This window comes from Nomascus leucogenys, chromosome 21 (assembly GCF_006542625.1).
Source record: "Nomascus leucogenys isolate Asia chromosome 21, Asia_NLE_v1, whole genome shotgun sequence".
NCBI lineage: Eukaryota > Metazoa > Chordata > Mammalia > Primates > Hylobatidae > Nomascus > Nomascus leucogenys.
The window spans coordinates 23,660,337-23,679,000 of record NC_044401.1 but is presented as its reverse complement, the minus strand read 5'-3'; the positions used below and the strand labels follow the sequence as shown (position 1 = coordinate 23,679,000).

The 18,664-nt window shown below is 33.9% G+C and overlaps 1 protein-coding gene across 5 annotated transcripts in view; it reads left to right on the top strand.

The window, feature by feature from the left end:
• The window catches only part of EPHA6 (EPH receptor A6), a 963,391-nt gene that overhangs the window by 646,382 nt on the left and 298,345 nt on the right, over nt 1-18,664 (top strand). For 4 of the 5 annotated variants that reach the window (XM_030801992.1, XM_030801995.1, XM_030801994.1 and 1 more), the window contains 2 exons: nt 14,712-14,759; nt 15,170-15,332. In XM_030801992.1, the coding sequence (XP_030657852.1) occupies nt 14,712-14,759; nt 15,170-15,332 (211 nt within the window). The remainder of the gene's footprint in view (nt 1-14,711; nt 14,760-15,169; nt 15,333-18,664) is intronic. The other variant, XM_030801993.1, reaches the window with a different exon arrangement.

The window sequence follows — 18,664 nt, the reverse complement described above, 5'->3', positions numbered from 1 at the left end:
CAATTCAATTTGACAAAGTCAGTTGGATGACCTCCTGGAACCAGGCTAGGGCAGAACACTTAGTAAAAGTGGGCCCTGGGTGGGAATGCGAATCCAGGAGAAGAAGAGCACCAGATCCCCTGCAGTACCAAACACATCCGTTCCACCCTCTAACACAGAAGAGGCACGTCGCCCCATGTCCCTGGACACGGGATACATGAGAACAGTCATCAGATGGTTACTACCCCCATGGCTTGGTGCTTTCTAATGGTGTTAATTCAGGCCATGGAGAAAATCCTTTACCACCAAACACCTTAAATTTTTATGTTAAACTAAGTACTTTGAATTTCAGAGGTTCTTATACTATGATTAGAATTATGATGTATTTCTGTATATAGAATCCATATTATTATTTCTTACATCTGTACTTCTCAATATATTACTAAAACAGAAAATATAAAATCTAACATAGGTAATATGTAAATTACTTAGTGCCATTTAGCTGTATTGCAATACCTCACATTGGAAGCTGCATTGTGTGATAAGTAACAGCATAGAATTTAGAACTAGACTTCCTAGGTTCAAATCCAAGCCCTACCAGTAATTTATTGAGTGATCTTGTCATCTGTAAGACTTAATTCATATAGTAGCTTTGAGAATTTTCTTGGTTTTGAGAGTTCTTCATACCTACAACATAGTAAGCAGTATGAAAGTGTTCACATTAAAAAAAGAAGTTAACTGCAGTATGTCCTGTTTATACTTTCAATTGATTTATTTGGACTAATTTGACATGTCATTTCAGGCTAAAAAGTCATACATCCTTCCAAAGAACCAGAAAATTGTAGTGTTTATTTTGATTAAGTTTTGTGTGTGAAGGCAAAATTACATCAGCCAATCTAGTGACAAAAAAATAGGATCAGTGAACTGTTCCATATTAGAATTGAGGACTGTGAAATGCAGATTAATGTTTAATCTTGTTCCAGGTATCTATTATTGCATAATTTTTAAGCCAAAATGTAGTAGCTTAAAAATTATAATTCATAAATGTTGTATCTCTTGAATCTATTAGTCAGGTATTCAAACAGGACAGACCAGAGGCAGCTCATCTCTGCTTCACAATCTGGACCTAAACTGAGATGGTAAAACAATGGCTGGTGGCTGGAACACCTGCAGAATGGCTAGGCATCATCTCATCATACTCTTTCTCTCTCTCTCACCTCTCTTTCTTGCCCTCCTTCCCACCCTCCCTACCCCTTATCCTTGCCATCTCCGTCTTTCTAAGTCTCCTCCTCCACATGATTATCTTGGGCTTCCACATAGCGTGGCAGTCTCAGACCAGCCACACATCTTAGATTGCCATACAGAGCTCCAAGACAAAAGTTTAAACTGCCAGTTTTCTTTGAGGCTGGGCCAGGAACTGGCAGCTCATCACTTCTACCCTACTTGATTGGTCAAAGCAGTCATAGACTAGATCAGATTCAAGGAAAGGGAGCACAGGTTTGACTTTTCAATGAGAAGAATGTAATAGAATTTACAACCATCTTTATTTTACCATACTGCTTGATTTTAGGCCTTCATAATATTACATTATTTGCTTTGCTTTTCATTTGTAATAATTTAAAAATATGTGTTTTCAGTACTGGATCAAAACAAATTTATTAATTTTGAATATGCATGACGTCCTAAAAACTTGAAGTCTACTTAGTAGTTGTATTTGTATCTGGAAATATTATAGGGTAAAAAATAGTTAATTCATAAAAGCAAATCAAAAGGAGAGAGAAAAAATAAAGAACAAACTTGTGGAAAGAAAACTTCCACAAATGAGTTTTTTCAGTTATTTGAATCTGGACTATGCATTGAGTTGAGCCAATGTATTTACAGCAATCAATATATACAGATGAAATTATCCAACTTTGAAAATGAGATTTCTGCCTGACCAAGGAAATAGCATCCATTACTCGCCCCCAGACCCCTAAATACATACTCCATGAATATTTAACATGGGCAACATGTGTGACCTCTGCAGAACAGGGCTCTTCACTGCCGTGGAGTTATCTTTTATTCTAAATTTAACTTATAGCTTCATCATAGGTATTTTTCTTTCTTTCCAATTTGATTTTAAAACCAGCTTAGGTTTATGAGTAGATAAATTTGTTCACTCTTTGATAACAATGCAGATTAACATAATGTTTCTTTAAAATGACCTTGCTTTGCCTTGAATTACTCTACTCACATTTAAAACTATCTGCAGATATTTTCACATTCAAATGTTTAATTTTAAACACCTTATTAGAACTACAAAAACCTTTTGTGTGTGAAGGTGTGGACTTCAGGAAGCTGTCAGTTATTACAATGTATTTATTAGTATCATCTTACTTATAGTCGCTCAGTGATGAGATATTTAGTTCCCAGTTATAGTATCTTGACAAGCCTATTTTTTATGTTATTTTATTATAAATATTGAGGCATACATTTGATATCTTCTGAGGAAATTCAAAATCAGTGATGAAGTTAGATCATTATTTGAAAATATTGGGTTATTTAGAGCATAATAAGATAATTTTCAAGTCATGACTATATAACTTACTTATAAAGAAGGTTAAAATCTTTATTTTGGGGAGGAGAAACTGGATTTCTTGAATCCTTTGTAGCTTTGTAAATCAATATTAGCAGATATCTGCTTTAGTTTTTGAACAAAACAAATATATCGGCATCAGATCACAAGGCTCACAAACAAATATAAAAAAAAATTAAAGTTTCACCACGGTGACAAAATACATTTAAATGGGAAAAAATTAAAAATAAATAATTAGAAATTGTTTTTTCCCCTGTTCTAAATGAGGGTAAGGAATTCTCATGCTTATATATTTAAATGAATTTCTGCTGCATTTTCAATGCAAGAGGCAGCTCTTATATTACTGTTTTGTAGCTGATTTGGACAAATGTGTGACTTTACATATATTCACAAATGATACTGTTTTTCAGTGAAGACATTCTTGCAAAATAATTTTTCATGTTTTACAGGCAATTTCACTCTAGTGAAAATTTATCCTTCTTAGCTTTCTTATTTACTTTAATTCTGTTGGAAACTCTAGCAACCAAAAGACAGTTTTGGATGCCAGTCAACCAGCATTTGCTCTCTGGTAATTTTGTCTTCAAAGACTTTTTATCTGCTACCTTTTATTACTCTTAATCTATCCTATAATCCAACTAGCACTACTGTAAAAAAAAATCCAATGGACTATAGTTCTTAGATAAATTTTATTGTGTATAATTAAGAGATACAACAAGTATGTTCAACCCGTGGCCCACATGTGGCCTAGGACAGCTTTGAATGCAGCCCAATACAAATTTGTAAACTTTCTTAAACATTATGAGATTTTTTTTTTTTTGCGATTTTTCTTTTTTTAGCTCATCAGCTATCATTAGTGTTGGTGTATTTTTTATGCGGCCCAAGACAATTCTTCTTCACCCAATGTGGCCAGGGAAGCCAAAAGATTGGGCACCCCTGGTATACAACATGATGTTATGGAATACGCATGATTTTAGAAAGTTACTATAGTGAAGCAAATTAAAATATCCATCATCTAGATTTTTCTTTTTGAAACATATATTATTTCCCCCACTTTTGTTGTTTTTCAATCCGCATCCCAAAATTAGATATAATTAATCAAAGGACCATGCACGTGTTGCCTTTCTACTTTTCTGCCACTCCATTCTGCCATGTCGTTATAACGATTTCACTTTGAAAGTGTTCAGTTTGACATTTAGAATAGCATTTATATTTGAATAAATCAACATATGTGTATTAATGTTTCCAAAGATACTTAGCGTGTTATTTTCTCTCAGTGGCATTTGTTGCTAAGTTATGCTAACTTTTATCATCAAAGTTGTTTTTATCTAGCATTTATATGGCTGTTTTAATACTTGACCTAAACTACTGACATCAGCAGGAATTTGTAAACTCTTCTAAAAATGCTTAAACTAAATGTAGTACTCAATTTTTTGGTTGTTATTTTTGTTTTTGTAGAAACGGAGTCTCACTATATTGCCAAGGCTGGTCTCAAACTCCTGGCCTCAAGTGATTCTTCCGACTCTACCTCCCAAGGTGCTGGGATTACAGGTGTGAGCCACCACACCCAGCCTCAAATTTTCTTATAATGAATATATTTTTTCCTCTTCATTTTCCCCCTTTCAAGTCATTTTATCTATCCTCAGTACTCCAATAAATATGTATTCTTTAAATGTTTTGCTCTCTGCTATTTATATTTCTGAGTTTTTGCTATCTGTATATTGTTATTACCAAATTTGTACATGATTTTAAAATTCTGGTAGATGATCTAAAACTTTAAGAATGAATGACAAATTTAAAGTTGTTGTTTGACGATGATATACTTTTAACAAATACTATTAAGAAATGTTGGAATGAAGGCACTTTCTTCAGGGCCAAGTATCAAACTTTAAACTCTTAATTTTTAGTTGAACATCATTGTAAATATTTATAGAGTAGTAAAGCATAGAAGAAAAATCTGTATCTCATCTATCTACAGGTAGGCTACATGAAGACAGATGGGAAAGTTAAAACTGAATAAATATCAAGAATATGTATTAAAAGATATTTCAGCACAAATCTTAGTTTCTGTATAGCATAATGTCTTGTAAAATATTTTTGGCAAGTAAAATCTTGGACATTCTCCACAATGTTCTTAAGAAAAGCACGCTATACTGACATAATATTATTACATTTAGGTTGTAGAAGCACTATATGCTAGCAAAAGCAATTTTTCTCCTCTCCCATTTGAATTGTCATTAATTTATGCCAACAAATTTTAAATTGCTCTGATAATTAAGAATCTAAAAGCTAAACTTATGGAGCAATTAATTCATTTTTTAATTCAGTCAATTGGACAATATATCATGACAGCCTACAATATGCTAGGCATACTGTATTAAGCAGTTGGAATATAAAGGTTAAAAAGTAAGTAAACACAACATTTTTAAAGACTTGTCACAGCATCTGCAAGATGACCTTAAGGCACAAGCCTATCATTGCCCTGGAATAAATGCACCACCTAGTGATAGTTACTCTTAAAAGAAAGAAACAATGCTACATTACACACCTGCTGGATCCTGTAAAACAGTTTTACATATTATTTTGGTTTATCTTACAACAAGCTTGACCCTTTGATATAGGTATAACCTTTCCAATTTTCATAGATGAACTGACTACAACTAGGACTCTATTGGTCTCATTCTAGCACCAGTATTTTCAAAATATCACACTTTAATAATTAGGCCATTTTCTCTAATAGTAAATATCACCACTATTTCAAGTAGTTCGTTATCTATATATGTTATCTATTTTATTAAAATCAATTATGAATGTTTAATTCCAGATCAATATTCCTCTATCATCGGTGTACTTCTGTGCCTTCTCCTACTACTGTTCAATATTTAATGTTCAGAAATGCATTAAATATTCATTTTAGGTGAAACAAGGTACACATTGGTAGAAATATATGAAAATAGTCATGAATGCATTTCAAAGTGATTTGGGGTTATCTGTAATTTTGTATTACTGGGAATAATCAAGAGCTGATTGTAGTAAATTATAGTAGTAGAATACTTAATGATACGTCTCCAGAAATGCATTCAAAAACTAGTTGTGTACATGGAATAACTACTTCTACATTTTTCTTACTTATACATATTTTGCAATTTTGCCACAACAGTGGCTAATTTTTACCTAAGAAAAACATTTTAGAGCACCCTACCTACTAGCTTAAACCACCAAGGAACTTCTTAACCCTTTCTACTCACCCTCCATCATTAGAAATTTCTTCTTGTGCATTTTAATGAATGCGAGAAAAGAAAACAACTCTCTTAGTTGCCAACAACAGAACCCAGCTGCCACTACTATTTAATGTTGTCACAATGCAGAATCCAAGGCAGAGTGGAACTTCCCAGCCTCAGAAAGGCAGAAACCAGGAAAGCTAAGATTATTCAACTTTAGTGACGTTTCTTCGTCATGAGTTCAGTGAAGTTTCTCATCATGGGTTCAATTACTTAGGAAAAGAATTCTATAGTTATTCTAGCTTGTTCTTGTTTCTGGGACAATCGGCCAGCCCCATCTTACGTTACTGGTAGATTATAGTTAGATCTGGTTATAGAAGAATCAGTGTGAGCTGAAAGCTATCCTAATGTGTGTCTCTATGTCAAAGCAGCAATTTTAGTAGTTCAGTTCCCAATGATATGTGACCAGAGCTGCAGTAGGTACACCTTATGTTAAATGGTTTAGCGATTCCTTTGTGGATATCAATCAATTGACATTACTAAATACTGACTATGCATCCAGCACTCCTTTGTTTCATTTTGTTTTGTTTTGTTTTTTGAGGGAAACGTACACTACATTTTTCAGGAAATTGCAGCCCACTTAAGGATATATATGGATGCACATTCAGTAAGTAGAGGAGGGTACCAAATGGTATAAAATTAAGTGCTAAATGCTGGTTAGAATCAAATAATTTAAAGATTATTTTATTTAAGATGTCTAATTTCCTTACTGTGTAATACCTTTAAAATATTCAAGTGCCAGTCTTTTACTTCCTTGGACAATTTTAATCTGTTAGAAATATAAGGCAAAATTGAGAAATATATAGTCATACTAGAAGATTATAAAACATCTTACAGGCACTCTCTAATGAAGAATTTTCTAAAGAGTTTGGTTTACTCTATTGATATAGCATATTGCTCCTAAAATTCCAAAATTTTACTAGTTATTTTTAAACACTTAAAAGCATTCATACATATTGATCTTATATCAGGACAAAAAAATTTCAACAAATTTCCTGTAGCAGAAATAATTATTTGCAAACCATTAACAAAATCAGAGAAATAAAAAAAAGTCACATCTCCAATCTATTTATTTAAAAAATTTAATGTTATATTAAATAATATATTAAAGCATAATAGACAAATTATGAACTATTTAAAATGAAAGACATTAAGATCCTCACATATCTAAAACTAAGAAATGTGACCAATGCAGGAAAATAAAATAATTAGAAGGAATGAGCAAGTGTAAAACCAAAAATTAATGAAATAGAATCACTAATATTTCATTTGAAAATCAAAAGCCAGTGTTTTTAAAAGATTGATCAAATAAACAAGCTTGCCTAAAAATAATAGGAAATGTTATTTACGTATGGAAGAGATTTTTAATAAGATAAGACTAGACGTAAATATATATCAATAAATATAAAAGAAATATAATAATTTTCTGGTAATTATCAAAACTGAATAAGAAGATCTGAATATAGCATAAAATAATTTTAAATGATAGTCAAGTGTCTACTACCAACATGATCCATTTCAATTAAGTTTTCAAAGAACAGATAATTCCCATGTTGTGTCAGTTATTCTAGAACATTAATAAATGGAAAGTTTCACAATCCATTCTCTAAATATAGTATAACCCAAATATTGTGAGATTGAAAAAAGAAAACTGTAAGCTGAGATAACTTGTAAGTATATGCTTAAAAATTTTAGCCTGAAATATTATCATATTGAATTCAAAATTACAATAAAAATTCTAATATATTATGAACAAGTGCTAACAGGAAGCATTTATCATAGGAATGCAAAGATAGTTCTGCGTAAGTATATACTTTATTGAGGAGAAAAACATAAAATTCACTTTGCAACAGATAAATTGTTTTATAACATCCATAATTCATTTCACATTTTAAAAACAAAACACAGACAAACAAAACTACAATGGAAGAAGAAAAAGTCCTTAAGTAGACATCTGCCAAAAATGTAAGTCAGACATAATTATATTTAACCATAACACAATTAGAAGCTGTTTGATTAAAGAAGAAAAGCTTCTGCTTTTATTGTTACTTTGCAATATTATGCTAAAGCATTGCAATAAGACAAAAAAGTACATAAGAAATTTTTTTGGTTTGCACAGTAAAATATTATAGATGAAGTTATATAGGTCTTACATACTTTTTATGATATATTTAGGTATTATAAGGTTTCTGTTACTATAGTGACTAAAATATTTAAAATGTATTGTAACTGGTCATTGCTAGTATACAGGAAAACCACTGATAATTGTATGTTGACTATGTAACTGACTTCTCTTGATTAGTTCTAAAATTTTTTTAAGTTAATTCTCTTGGAGTTTCTAAGTAAACATTTCTAACTAGTAGAGAGAAAATGATGATTTATTTCATTCAACATTTAGGAGAGACATTTTCTACATATATTAAAAAACTGTTATTTTTAAGTTTTGTAAGATAATTAAGTTATGCTTTACAAAGAACATTTTACAAAGAACATATACTTTATGATTTGGCTAGAGTAGAATAAGATTTTCTCCAACTAGCTTTAAAAAGGGAGTAGATTAAAACTTCAGATGAATCAAGGCAACTTAGAAACAAGAATAGAAATGGATGACTTTTTATTACTATAAGCTCTTTTATCATTATTTCTATCTTACAGAAGTGGTATAACTCAGTTCCTGGGTTCACACATAACTCATTCTGGTACTCTATTTTGTAAATTTTGAACTGGAGTGCACTCAGAGTTGATAACTATTCAGGAATTGATTTATTCTAATTAAATGCTAAAAGAGACTGAAGAGGGCTGGGCATGGTGGTTCACGCTGTAATCACAGCACTTTGGGAGGCCAAGGCGGGTGGATCACTTGAGGCCAGGAGTTCAAGACCAGCCTGGCCAACATGGTGAAACCCCGTTTCTACTAAAAATACAAAAATTAGCCAAGTGTGGTGGCACGTGCCTGTAGTCACAGCTACTCGGGAGGCTGAGGCAGAAGAATCACTTGAACCCCAGAGGTTCAGATCGCACCACTGCACTCCAGCCTGGGTGACAGAATGAGACTCTGCCTCAAAAAGAGAGAAAGAGAGAGACTGAAGAACAAACCAGAATATTCACGTATTAAATATACAGAAGTCTGCCCTTTCCAAGGACAAATATATTTATGTTCGCCCCTACAGAGCTTGGGAATCCACATTAGTAATCAGAAGATTGCAACATCAAAGTAGAGATATGAAAAATATTAAGGACTCTTTCAGCCAGAATATGATGACTATGTGTACCCAGTTGGAACTCACTTTTAAAAGGGCCAGCAAAGTAAAGTCCATGGGGTTCAGTGCCTATTTCCTTTGGAAAGTAATTGTTAAATGCTGACCAGATCTAGTATTCAAACTTTTCTTTTCCCAGAGCCATGTGAAATATCTTCCCTTCATTCAAGTAAAAGACTTTCAGCTTTGCTAATGCTATAGTTTAGGCAATAAGATTTTTTGATAGCCTTTCTAACTTTAGGTTTCTAGGCCCTGCAATTCCTGATTTATCCAGGCAAACTATCTTTCTGCAGATAATAAATCATGTTTTAAACGTGGTTTTAATTTGTTTATTTTGAGAGGATTATCCTGGAAACATCTCCACAGTTTGATGAATGTGAGTGTGTATATTTGTGAGTGTGACAGAGAGGCAGGGTGAGGAAGTCAAACAGAAATGGAGAGAGAGAAAGGATGTAAATGACTTAGATGACTTCTAGCAGAACCATTAATATCCATTTTTTATATTATTTTGTTTCTCAAACAATCTGTAGCTTCAGTCCACTAGCCAGTAGAACAAGAGCTTTACCACTGTCTTAATTAAGACAAAAAAAAAAAAAAGATTTGGATAGTAGAGTACTGCATATTAATAGCACTTGCACCTATTCCTGATATTTTCAAATGGGTATGACTTAAAGCCAAGAAGTTATCTTTATACATCAAAACTTCTAAAAGAATCTCCTGGACTTTATTAAACAAATTCTATTCCCAGGCTTGAACGAGAATACTGTATATTCCATGCAAGACTGGGTGACTTATTTGCCTCCTATACTATGTAATATCTGCCTATATGACATAAAATCAATAGAAAATAAAAATAAAGGCAGCCTGCATGGATTTGTTAACCTTAATAGAAAGTAATTTTACCTTTGAAACGTGTATTTAAACATTTGGTGTTGAGAATTTTTTCTTCCAATTGAGGAACTAGTTGTTCATATAAACATAGTCTAATGATTAGCCAACAAATCATTACTATGTGGTCCATAAGCTGTGTTAGTTACTTCTAGTGTATAGATAGTTAAGAACATAAAGTGTGGAAAAAACTACTTTGGCTCAGTCTAATCCATAGGCATATATACTCTGGACATATTTGCTTAAATGGGGTGTAGTGGAAAAAGCACAATTTGGATGGAAGCCACTGACAAGTTGTGTGACTTACTTTGCTAATTTATTTCTCTTTCTGGACTAGTTTTATTATAGATAAATGGAAATAAAAATATTACCAGTTCTTATTTCACAAGACTATTATGAGGATTAGATTTTAAGTGTGTATTAAAACACCTTGTAAATTGTAAAGCGCTACATAAATCGTTGTTATGATTGTTGTTATATCTTTAGATATATATATGTCTAGAGAATAACTTAAAATATAATTCTTATCGTATATTTAATCCAATTAGAATTAAAAATAAAACAAAGAGGTGACACTTTTTAGAAATCCCATTAGGCCCAAAGACTTTAGGAGAAAGCAAACCAGCTAAAAGATGACCACTATGCTGGCCTATTGAATCTATTCCCATAAATGGAAATGGTAAACCCAGCAGAGGGAGATGAGGAGTGATGACAATGATTCATAGCAGAAGGGAAAACACCTGCATTTCTGACATTAAAAAAAAGATTGAATTGAATTGCTAGGTAGAACATTGGTGATTACATAAGCTACACCTAACAAAGTGCTCTAGAACCTTATACATACCATGAGATGTAGAATGAATGAGTCTTCTAGAGGAGTAAATCAAAACCTAAAAGGCAATTTGCCAGGGTACATAATAGAAGCAGAATCAAGATAATGTCCAAGACAGGAGAACTCTAACCTAGAATTCTTTCCATGCTGTCTTCTATTGATACAGGCCCTGTTATCTCTGACTGTAGAAAGATATAGCCATAGGGTCTGAACACCTGAGCCTATTTGTTTTCACCACGTTATAGTTTTCAGATTGAATGCTAACAGGTTCCAGACTCTAGCAAGAGGATCCCTTTTAGTTACCATGAAAAGTTGACACCTATAGAGATAAAGCTAAGTTCAGTATTTCAGGTAAACGAAAGGTTCAGTGTAACAGTATGATTCCCAGAAAAGCCTTGATTCTCAGCATCTTGGAAGGAGCAGTGCCTAAATGTAAGTGCCAGCGTCTTCCCATTGGAAGAGAACCATAGGTAAAAGTCAACATCTCTAGAGAATAGTATATGCCTGCCGTGTTTGACAGTGCTCTATGTTCACACTATTTGGTTCCAAACTATTTTTTTTTAATTTGGATACAAATATGTCAAACAGGAATTGTATGTATGTTTTATTTTAGAAAATTATACAACTAAAAATGTGTTAAAGTTCATTGCTTCTTGCTGGGCACGGTGGCTCACGCTTGTAATCCCAGCACTTTGGGAGGCAGAGGCGGGCGGATCACGAGGTCAGGAGATCGAGACCACGGTGAAACCCCGTCTCTACTAAAAATACAAAAAATTAGCCGGGCGTGGTGGCGGGCGCCTGTAGTCCCAGCTACTCGGAGAGGCTGAGGCAGGAGAATGGCGTGAACCCGGGAGGCGGAGCTTGCAGTGAGCCGAGATTGCGCCACTGCACTCCAGCCTGGGCGACAGAGCGAGACTCCGTCTCAAAAAAAAAAAAAAAAAAAAAAAAGTTCATTGCTTCTCAATGATTTTTTCTCACAATTGGTGCTATTTTCTGTGCCCATCCGAGGAGAAGTCATGCAACAAGCTGATTCACTTTCAGCCAGCAAGCATTAGTGCACAAGATGGCCGGTGCTCTCAGCCAATGAGCATCCACTGCACTATTCACGGTTTAGTGTGCTTTGCAACCCATGCAACTATGCCTTTGGAGGTTCACTTTATGCCGTTTATTTAGTCCCTGATACCATGTCTTAATCCACAAAAATGTGCAAGTAATAGTTTCTGGTCTGCCACAAAGAATTTTTTAAATCATATTTTCAGATATTAATAAGTACTTAGAACTAATTAATAATACATTGTATGAAAACTTACGAAGTATAACTATGGCAGTACTTAGCATGAAATTTGTAAGCTTAAATTATATATTTGAAAGAGTGTGCTGATAATGAGTTAAGCATGAAGCATAAGAAGTTAGAAGACAACATATCTAACAGAAAGTATAAAGAAGAAAGAAAATTTATAGTAGGAACAGATATCAAATGTAATAGATTAAAAAAAAACAGTAGAGGGGAAAAAGCCAAAAATGTGTTCAAACCTCTGGAAAGCTTGATCATGAAAAAAAGAAATTATAAAAATTAATAATATTAAGCATGAGAAGAGGAATTTTATTACAGATTCAGCAAAGATGGAAAACAGAACTTTATGAACAATGGAACGTGTTCCCTAGCTAAGTTGAAGATTTACGTGTCATACAGCTAGCAATGCCATCATGGTACAAACTCCAGAAAAGCATGCCAACATACCCTATCTAAACATATTCAAAATCCAACCTGCCAGGATGAAGAAAACATCTCAATGGCTCTGTGGCAAAGCCTGGTCGCTACCTGGTGACAGCACCTTTGAATTGAAGTTGATGCGTCAGCAGAAAGGCAACTGGCCAAAATTCTGTGACGATAGTGTCCTACCTATGCATATCATAGATAAAAGCTAACTTGGTTTCCCAAGAGCTTAAAAACACCAGGAGGAGAGAGGTCTGCTGTGTACTGTGAAGAATTCTTGTGACTGCTTCTTCCTGTACCCTCTTCCTCATCATGTCAGCAAGCTGTAAGATGTAAGACAAGGCAGCAGCACTCACCGGGCTGAAGAACCCCTTAAGTACATTTCCTACTGTTTGATTTTTATTCCAAGGATTTAGATACAGGTACACTTTTGTAGGTAACAACAAAAATGCTAAAAGCTGCCTGCAGAAGGTGTCCTTTATTCCCTATAACTTTACTGAATAGGAAATTACTGTTTAGCTATGTTTTGGGGAAGCAACAAGAATAAGATGTGTAATTATCTTGGAGCCATTCTAACAGTGAACTTTTGAACCATATCGTCTCTCTTTTGGGATGAGACTAAATGCTTTTTTTCATTTCTTTAAAGTTCTTATCTCAGTCATCATTTCACATTGTGAAACAGCACTCAAAATGCACAATAACTCTTATGTTGTAGAAATTCTGTGAAAAGTAGCATATTCTCCTCTTGTATATGAGATTGAAAAATCCAAATGTTCTAGAAATTCCTCCCAGAAACAATATCTTTTTTTCTAATAGTCCACAAGTATTTTTTCCTCCACAATATGTGTTTTAAGCCACCTAATTATAAAGGCCTTGATATGAGCAAGCTCCTACATTTAATCCCTAACAGCTCACTGTCACTATCGATGATTTATAGACTTTATTTCCTTGTATTTTATGCTAGGTTGATAAATATTTATTTACTTTCTAATCTTAAAATCACCTAGAGATAAATATGAGTTGCAGTTTTTTGGTTTTGTCTTTTTTTATTTAAAATGTTGCTGTTCTTAATTCAACTTTTTTCTTTGTACTTTATGTTTAATAAGCAGTTTTATTATTTGGGGTATAAATGGCAAATTCAATTCTTTAACTAGACACAGAATAACCAAATAGCATATAAAGTTCTGACAAGGAAGGTCATAAAGTTTAAAAATGATCCTTAAGATAAGACTTTTTTCTGAAAAGTAGCTTAAGAGAGATGATTTTCATAGTTCTAAATCTTAAAGCATCACCAGCAAATACATGAAGTTTGACATATTCTCCATATGTGTACATTTTCATAACTTGTCTTGTTAGTTGGGAAGGTCTCCTAAATGACAGTGGTTTTCAGGCAAACACTAAATGCAACTTTGATGGGAATATTATAGACAGAATTTAAGCATCAAATGAGTGATTCAACTAGTGACCTTGAAAGTCATTTTTCATCTCTGAAAATCTCTAGGTTTATTATGAGGATGGTGGAAATTAACTTGAGGGCCTGTTGACCTAGCTTGACCTATGACTTTTGTTTACACAAATGCATTTTTTTCCAGATACCGTATTAAAATATCATTGTAAAGTTACTGAATAATAACACCATACAAAAACAGTGTAGGTTTAATTTGTCCCTACCACCAGCATATTGTGGACAATCTCTTACATGGACAGGTAGAAGGAACTGTCCTGTTCTGAGATAGTGGGCAAGAGAGACCATGTAACAAACCCTGACTGTCTAGATCATCCAGAATGCCCTGGCAAGTTCACTTCCATTTAGTGAAGTGAGATAATTTGGCAATCATGCAAGAGACTGAGAACCAAGCCTCAAGCCCTGCCTCTGATTCTGCAGGTACGGTAAGTCTTTCATGCCTTTCTGTGTCTCCAAGTGCTTCTTCATGGGCAGATTATTTTTAAATCCACTTCACAGTCACTATGTAACTAGTATATGTTTAAAAATAAAGTATAATATTTAGGGGAGGAGTCAATTCTCCCTTACAGGAAAAAATCCATCATTTTATTTCCTAAATTTGACTCAACTTCAGGTTGTACTATTGGGGAAACACTGAATTACAGCACAAAGTAATTGACTTCAGGATAAAAGATTTCAAACTTTAAAAAACAATTAATTTATTTCTCCTTTCACCCACAGGTCTACCCACGGATAGCGCCGGCATTTTGGCACTACCTGCGGGTAGAAGTGAGTAGCTGGTACTTGAATTCTCCCACCTTTGCTCCTTGCACTCTGCTGGTGTGGTCTGATCTGATGTGCCCATTTTGCTCAAGATGCAGCTGCCATTCTGTGTAAACATATTCTCACACCACCACCATTTCTTAGAGCTGGGTCAGGAATCTAAATCACCAAAAATAGAAGTGCAGTTTATATAAGACTAATCATCTTTCTTAATAACTTTCCAAATAGGACCATATCATATGCATTGTTATGATAAACAGCTAAATGCCAAATTATGGAAAACCATGCTAACACTATTTTGTAATCAATACTTTTGGTATTCAGAGCACAATTCCTCAGTTAAACTTTGGAATGTTTCTAGGAAAAAGTAGGATAACTGTGCTTCATTTCCTTTCTCCTTTTTTTCTGTCCCCCAGGAACATGAGCAGCTGACCTACTCTTCCACAAGGTCCAAGGCCCCCAGTGTCATCATCACAGGTCTCAAGCCAGCCACCAAGTATGTATTTCACATCCGAGTGAGAACTGCAACAGGATACAGTGGCTACAGTCAGAAATTTGAATTTGAAACAGGAGATGAAAGTAAGTTTCACACAAGGATATAACATAAGATGTGAATTTAGTATCATTCCAATTTGACCTGGTATTTTAAAACCAGGTGTCCCAAGTTTTTAATAGCTTGTTTAAATGAGATTTTGTTCATGTAAATACTCATACAGTCATTTCAGTTAATATTTGGTGCTATCATTAAATGCTTTCATGAAATGTCTTACTCTACCACAAAAGTAATGTGGCCAAAATGTGGCCCTTTGTGCTATTACACAGAGTCTCTGTGGATGCCTAATAGTTCACCAGTCCTGGCATTATGATATGATCCTAATGAAAACTTGGGAGAGAATAAAGCCATGAACGAATGGTTTTAGCAATTCAGAATTGTGCAGCTTTCGCCTTTTATCTCAGGTCAATAAAAACAGTGGTCAGGAGATGAACACCACTGACATGCACATTATAAGTTTAAATACAGATGCATGGGCTTCATCAGAAACCTACATTAATTCCGGGGCCTCAACAAGCTGAAAACCAAAATGGGAGATGAAGGGAGTGAGATATTCCAATGTTATGTAACATCAACTTTGAGGTCTTTTATTCATTCTAAACCCAGCTTTACCAATGAACTCTTTTTGGCCTTCAGAAATCCATCTTACTGCTCTCTTTGTGAGAACAGTAGGGATTGCTTTTGCCAGACATCTTTATGAAAAAGTGTCCAAATATATAAGAAAAATCTGTTTCCATCATTGTTAAAATACTGTATTAATATAATAATTCAATAAAAGTAAATTTATTATAGTAATTCCTTATGGATAACAATAATAATAGCTAGCATTTATTGAGACCCCAAAAATGCCTAAAATGATATGAAATATTTTACATGGAATTGTTCATTCAAACCTTTCAACATCCAGTGAAACAAGTATTATTTTTGTAATTTTACCTATAAGAAAATAGAAACCTAAAGGAATTGAACAATTTGCCCAAATTTAAGCAACTAGTAAGAAGCTAAGCTAAAATTTGAAATAGAAGCGTGTTTTATTCAAAGGCCTATGCTGTTAGCTACTCCACCATCCTACTAAATCTTATCATCTGTATTATTATGAAGTGTTTTCTGTAAGACCATAAAATAGGTCATAGTTCTTCAGTTTATCACTCCCTCAAAATGAAGCTACTTGGGTTTCAGATTCTATGACAGAAGGAATATTTTGTTGTTTTTACACTGATGAACAGTATTCACATGTAAGAACTTCTTTGTTACAATTATATCTAACTACAAAGGGAGAAAGTGCTGATGTATTTAAGTAAGAAGGACCCCCAACTTAGGGAGAATGAGTAAACTAATTAATAAAAAGAATATTTGTGACCCAAGTATTTATATCAGTAATAGTCATTTAAATTTCTGGTGGAGACTATTGACTTTTTAAGCTAGAGAGAAAATTATTAGGAGTAGAGTATTATGATCACAAAACATAGATCCATAATAAAATCCATATAAAAATATCAAAAGATTTGTCCCTGTTATGTCTTTTTCAATTTTTTTTTTCCCTGCCCACTTGTCAAACCTTAGCCTAGGTATAAAGCTAAGGATACAGTCCAAGGAAAGTTTAGTCCAAGATTGTCGAATTATTGTCTTTTCACAGCCTGGAAAAGTTAATGGCTTTTGCACTTCTTTTACTTTATTTCACAGATTTAAAAAATTCACCTAACTTTTAAAGTTTGACATTGTTGAGTATTGCATTTTTAAGTGAGAAAGGCATTCTCAGATAAACTCATAGAGCTAAATCTAAATAAGTCATTTGTGTTCATTTGGGACTTCTAGAGAAGGTCATTTGGTGTAATACTAACAAAAATCCTGATTTAAATATTAGCAGTTTGACTTGGTTTTAACCTTAGATTTCAACTCATTGTACTTTCAGGACAATTTCTTCAGACGTTATGTAGAATAAAAAGAAAGGTCTTGTACTCACAAGTGACTCAGTACAATTCACTCATTCAACCAACATGTGTAGAATATTTAATATGTACCATACTCATATGAGGCTCTGGGGATAAAAAAATAATAATAAGAGCTAATAGCCTGTGACTTCAAACAAGTTTCAGTCTATATTTCTGGGAGGAAAATAAAAAATTTAAATCAAAAATACAAGATTAGTGACGTGTACTATCATAAAGATATACAAAGGATATGGTGACAGCATAGTGAAGATGACTACTAGTTCAGCATACATGGGTGGTGAAAGGTTTCTGGAGGGTGAGAGGCTGCATTCTTTCTTGAAAGAAGAATAGTCATGGAACAGAAAAAGCATAAAGGCCTCTAACAACATAAAAAATTTAATGAGCAAATACTTTGGTGTGGCTGTGGTGAGGAGATGCAAATGGTAAAATGGTGGTAGATGAAGGTGGAGAGTTACACGGGCCAAACCAAGAGCACTTTTTAGCCATATTAAGGGCATTTGCATGTATCCAGAAAATATTCAGGATCCATTGGTGAATTCAAATCCTGGATTAATATGACTAGTAATACATGCAAGACCCTATGCTGAGCAATTTACACATATTACCTCATTTAATTCTGATAAGATTATGCCATCATATAAAAATGAAATACCATCTCCAGTTAGAATGGCCATCATTAAAAAAGCAGGAAACAACAGGTGCTGGAGAGGATGTGGAGAAATAGGAACACTTTTACACTGTTGGTGGGACTGTAAACTAGTTCAACCATTGTGGAAGTCAGTGTGGCGATTCCTCAGGGATCTCGAACTAGAAATACCATTTGACCCAGCCATCCCATTACTGGGTATATACCCAAAGGACTATAAATCATGCTGCTATAAAGACACATGCACACGTATGTTTATTGCGGCACTATTCACAATAGCAAAGAGTTGGAACCAACCCAAATGTCCAACAACGATAGACTGGATTAAGAAAATGTGGCACATATACACCATGGAATACTATGCAGCCATAAAGAATGATGAGTTCGTGTCCTTTGTAGGGACATGGATGAAACTGGAAAACATCATTCTCAGTAAACTATCGCAAGGACAAAAAACCAAACACCGCATGTTCCCACTCATAGGTGGGAATTGAACAATGAGAACTCATGGACACAGAAACTCATGGACTTGTGGTAAGGCTTTACCAGGAATTCTGATATACCTAGTGATTAAGAAGGTACCAAGATTAGAACCCTAGAACTATCTGACAATGGCAGCAGAAGATGGTGAAAACTATGTTCTGAATTACTGATTCATGAATGCCGTGAAAATGACTTTGATTAAAACCTTGAAGAGATAAAATGTCTGAGAAGAACCTGAAAATAATATATTTGTCTAAACCTGATGTTTGAGAACATA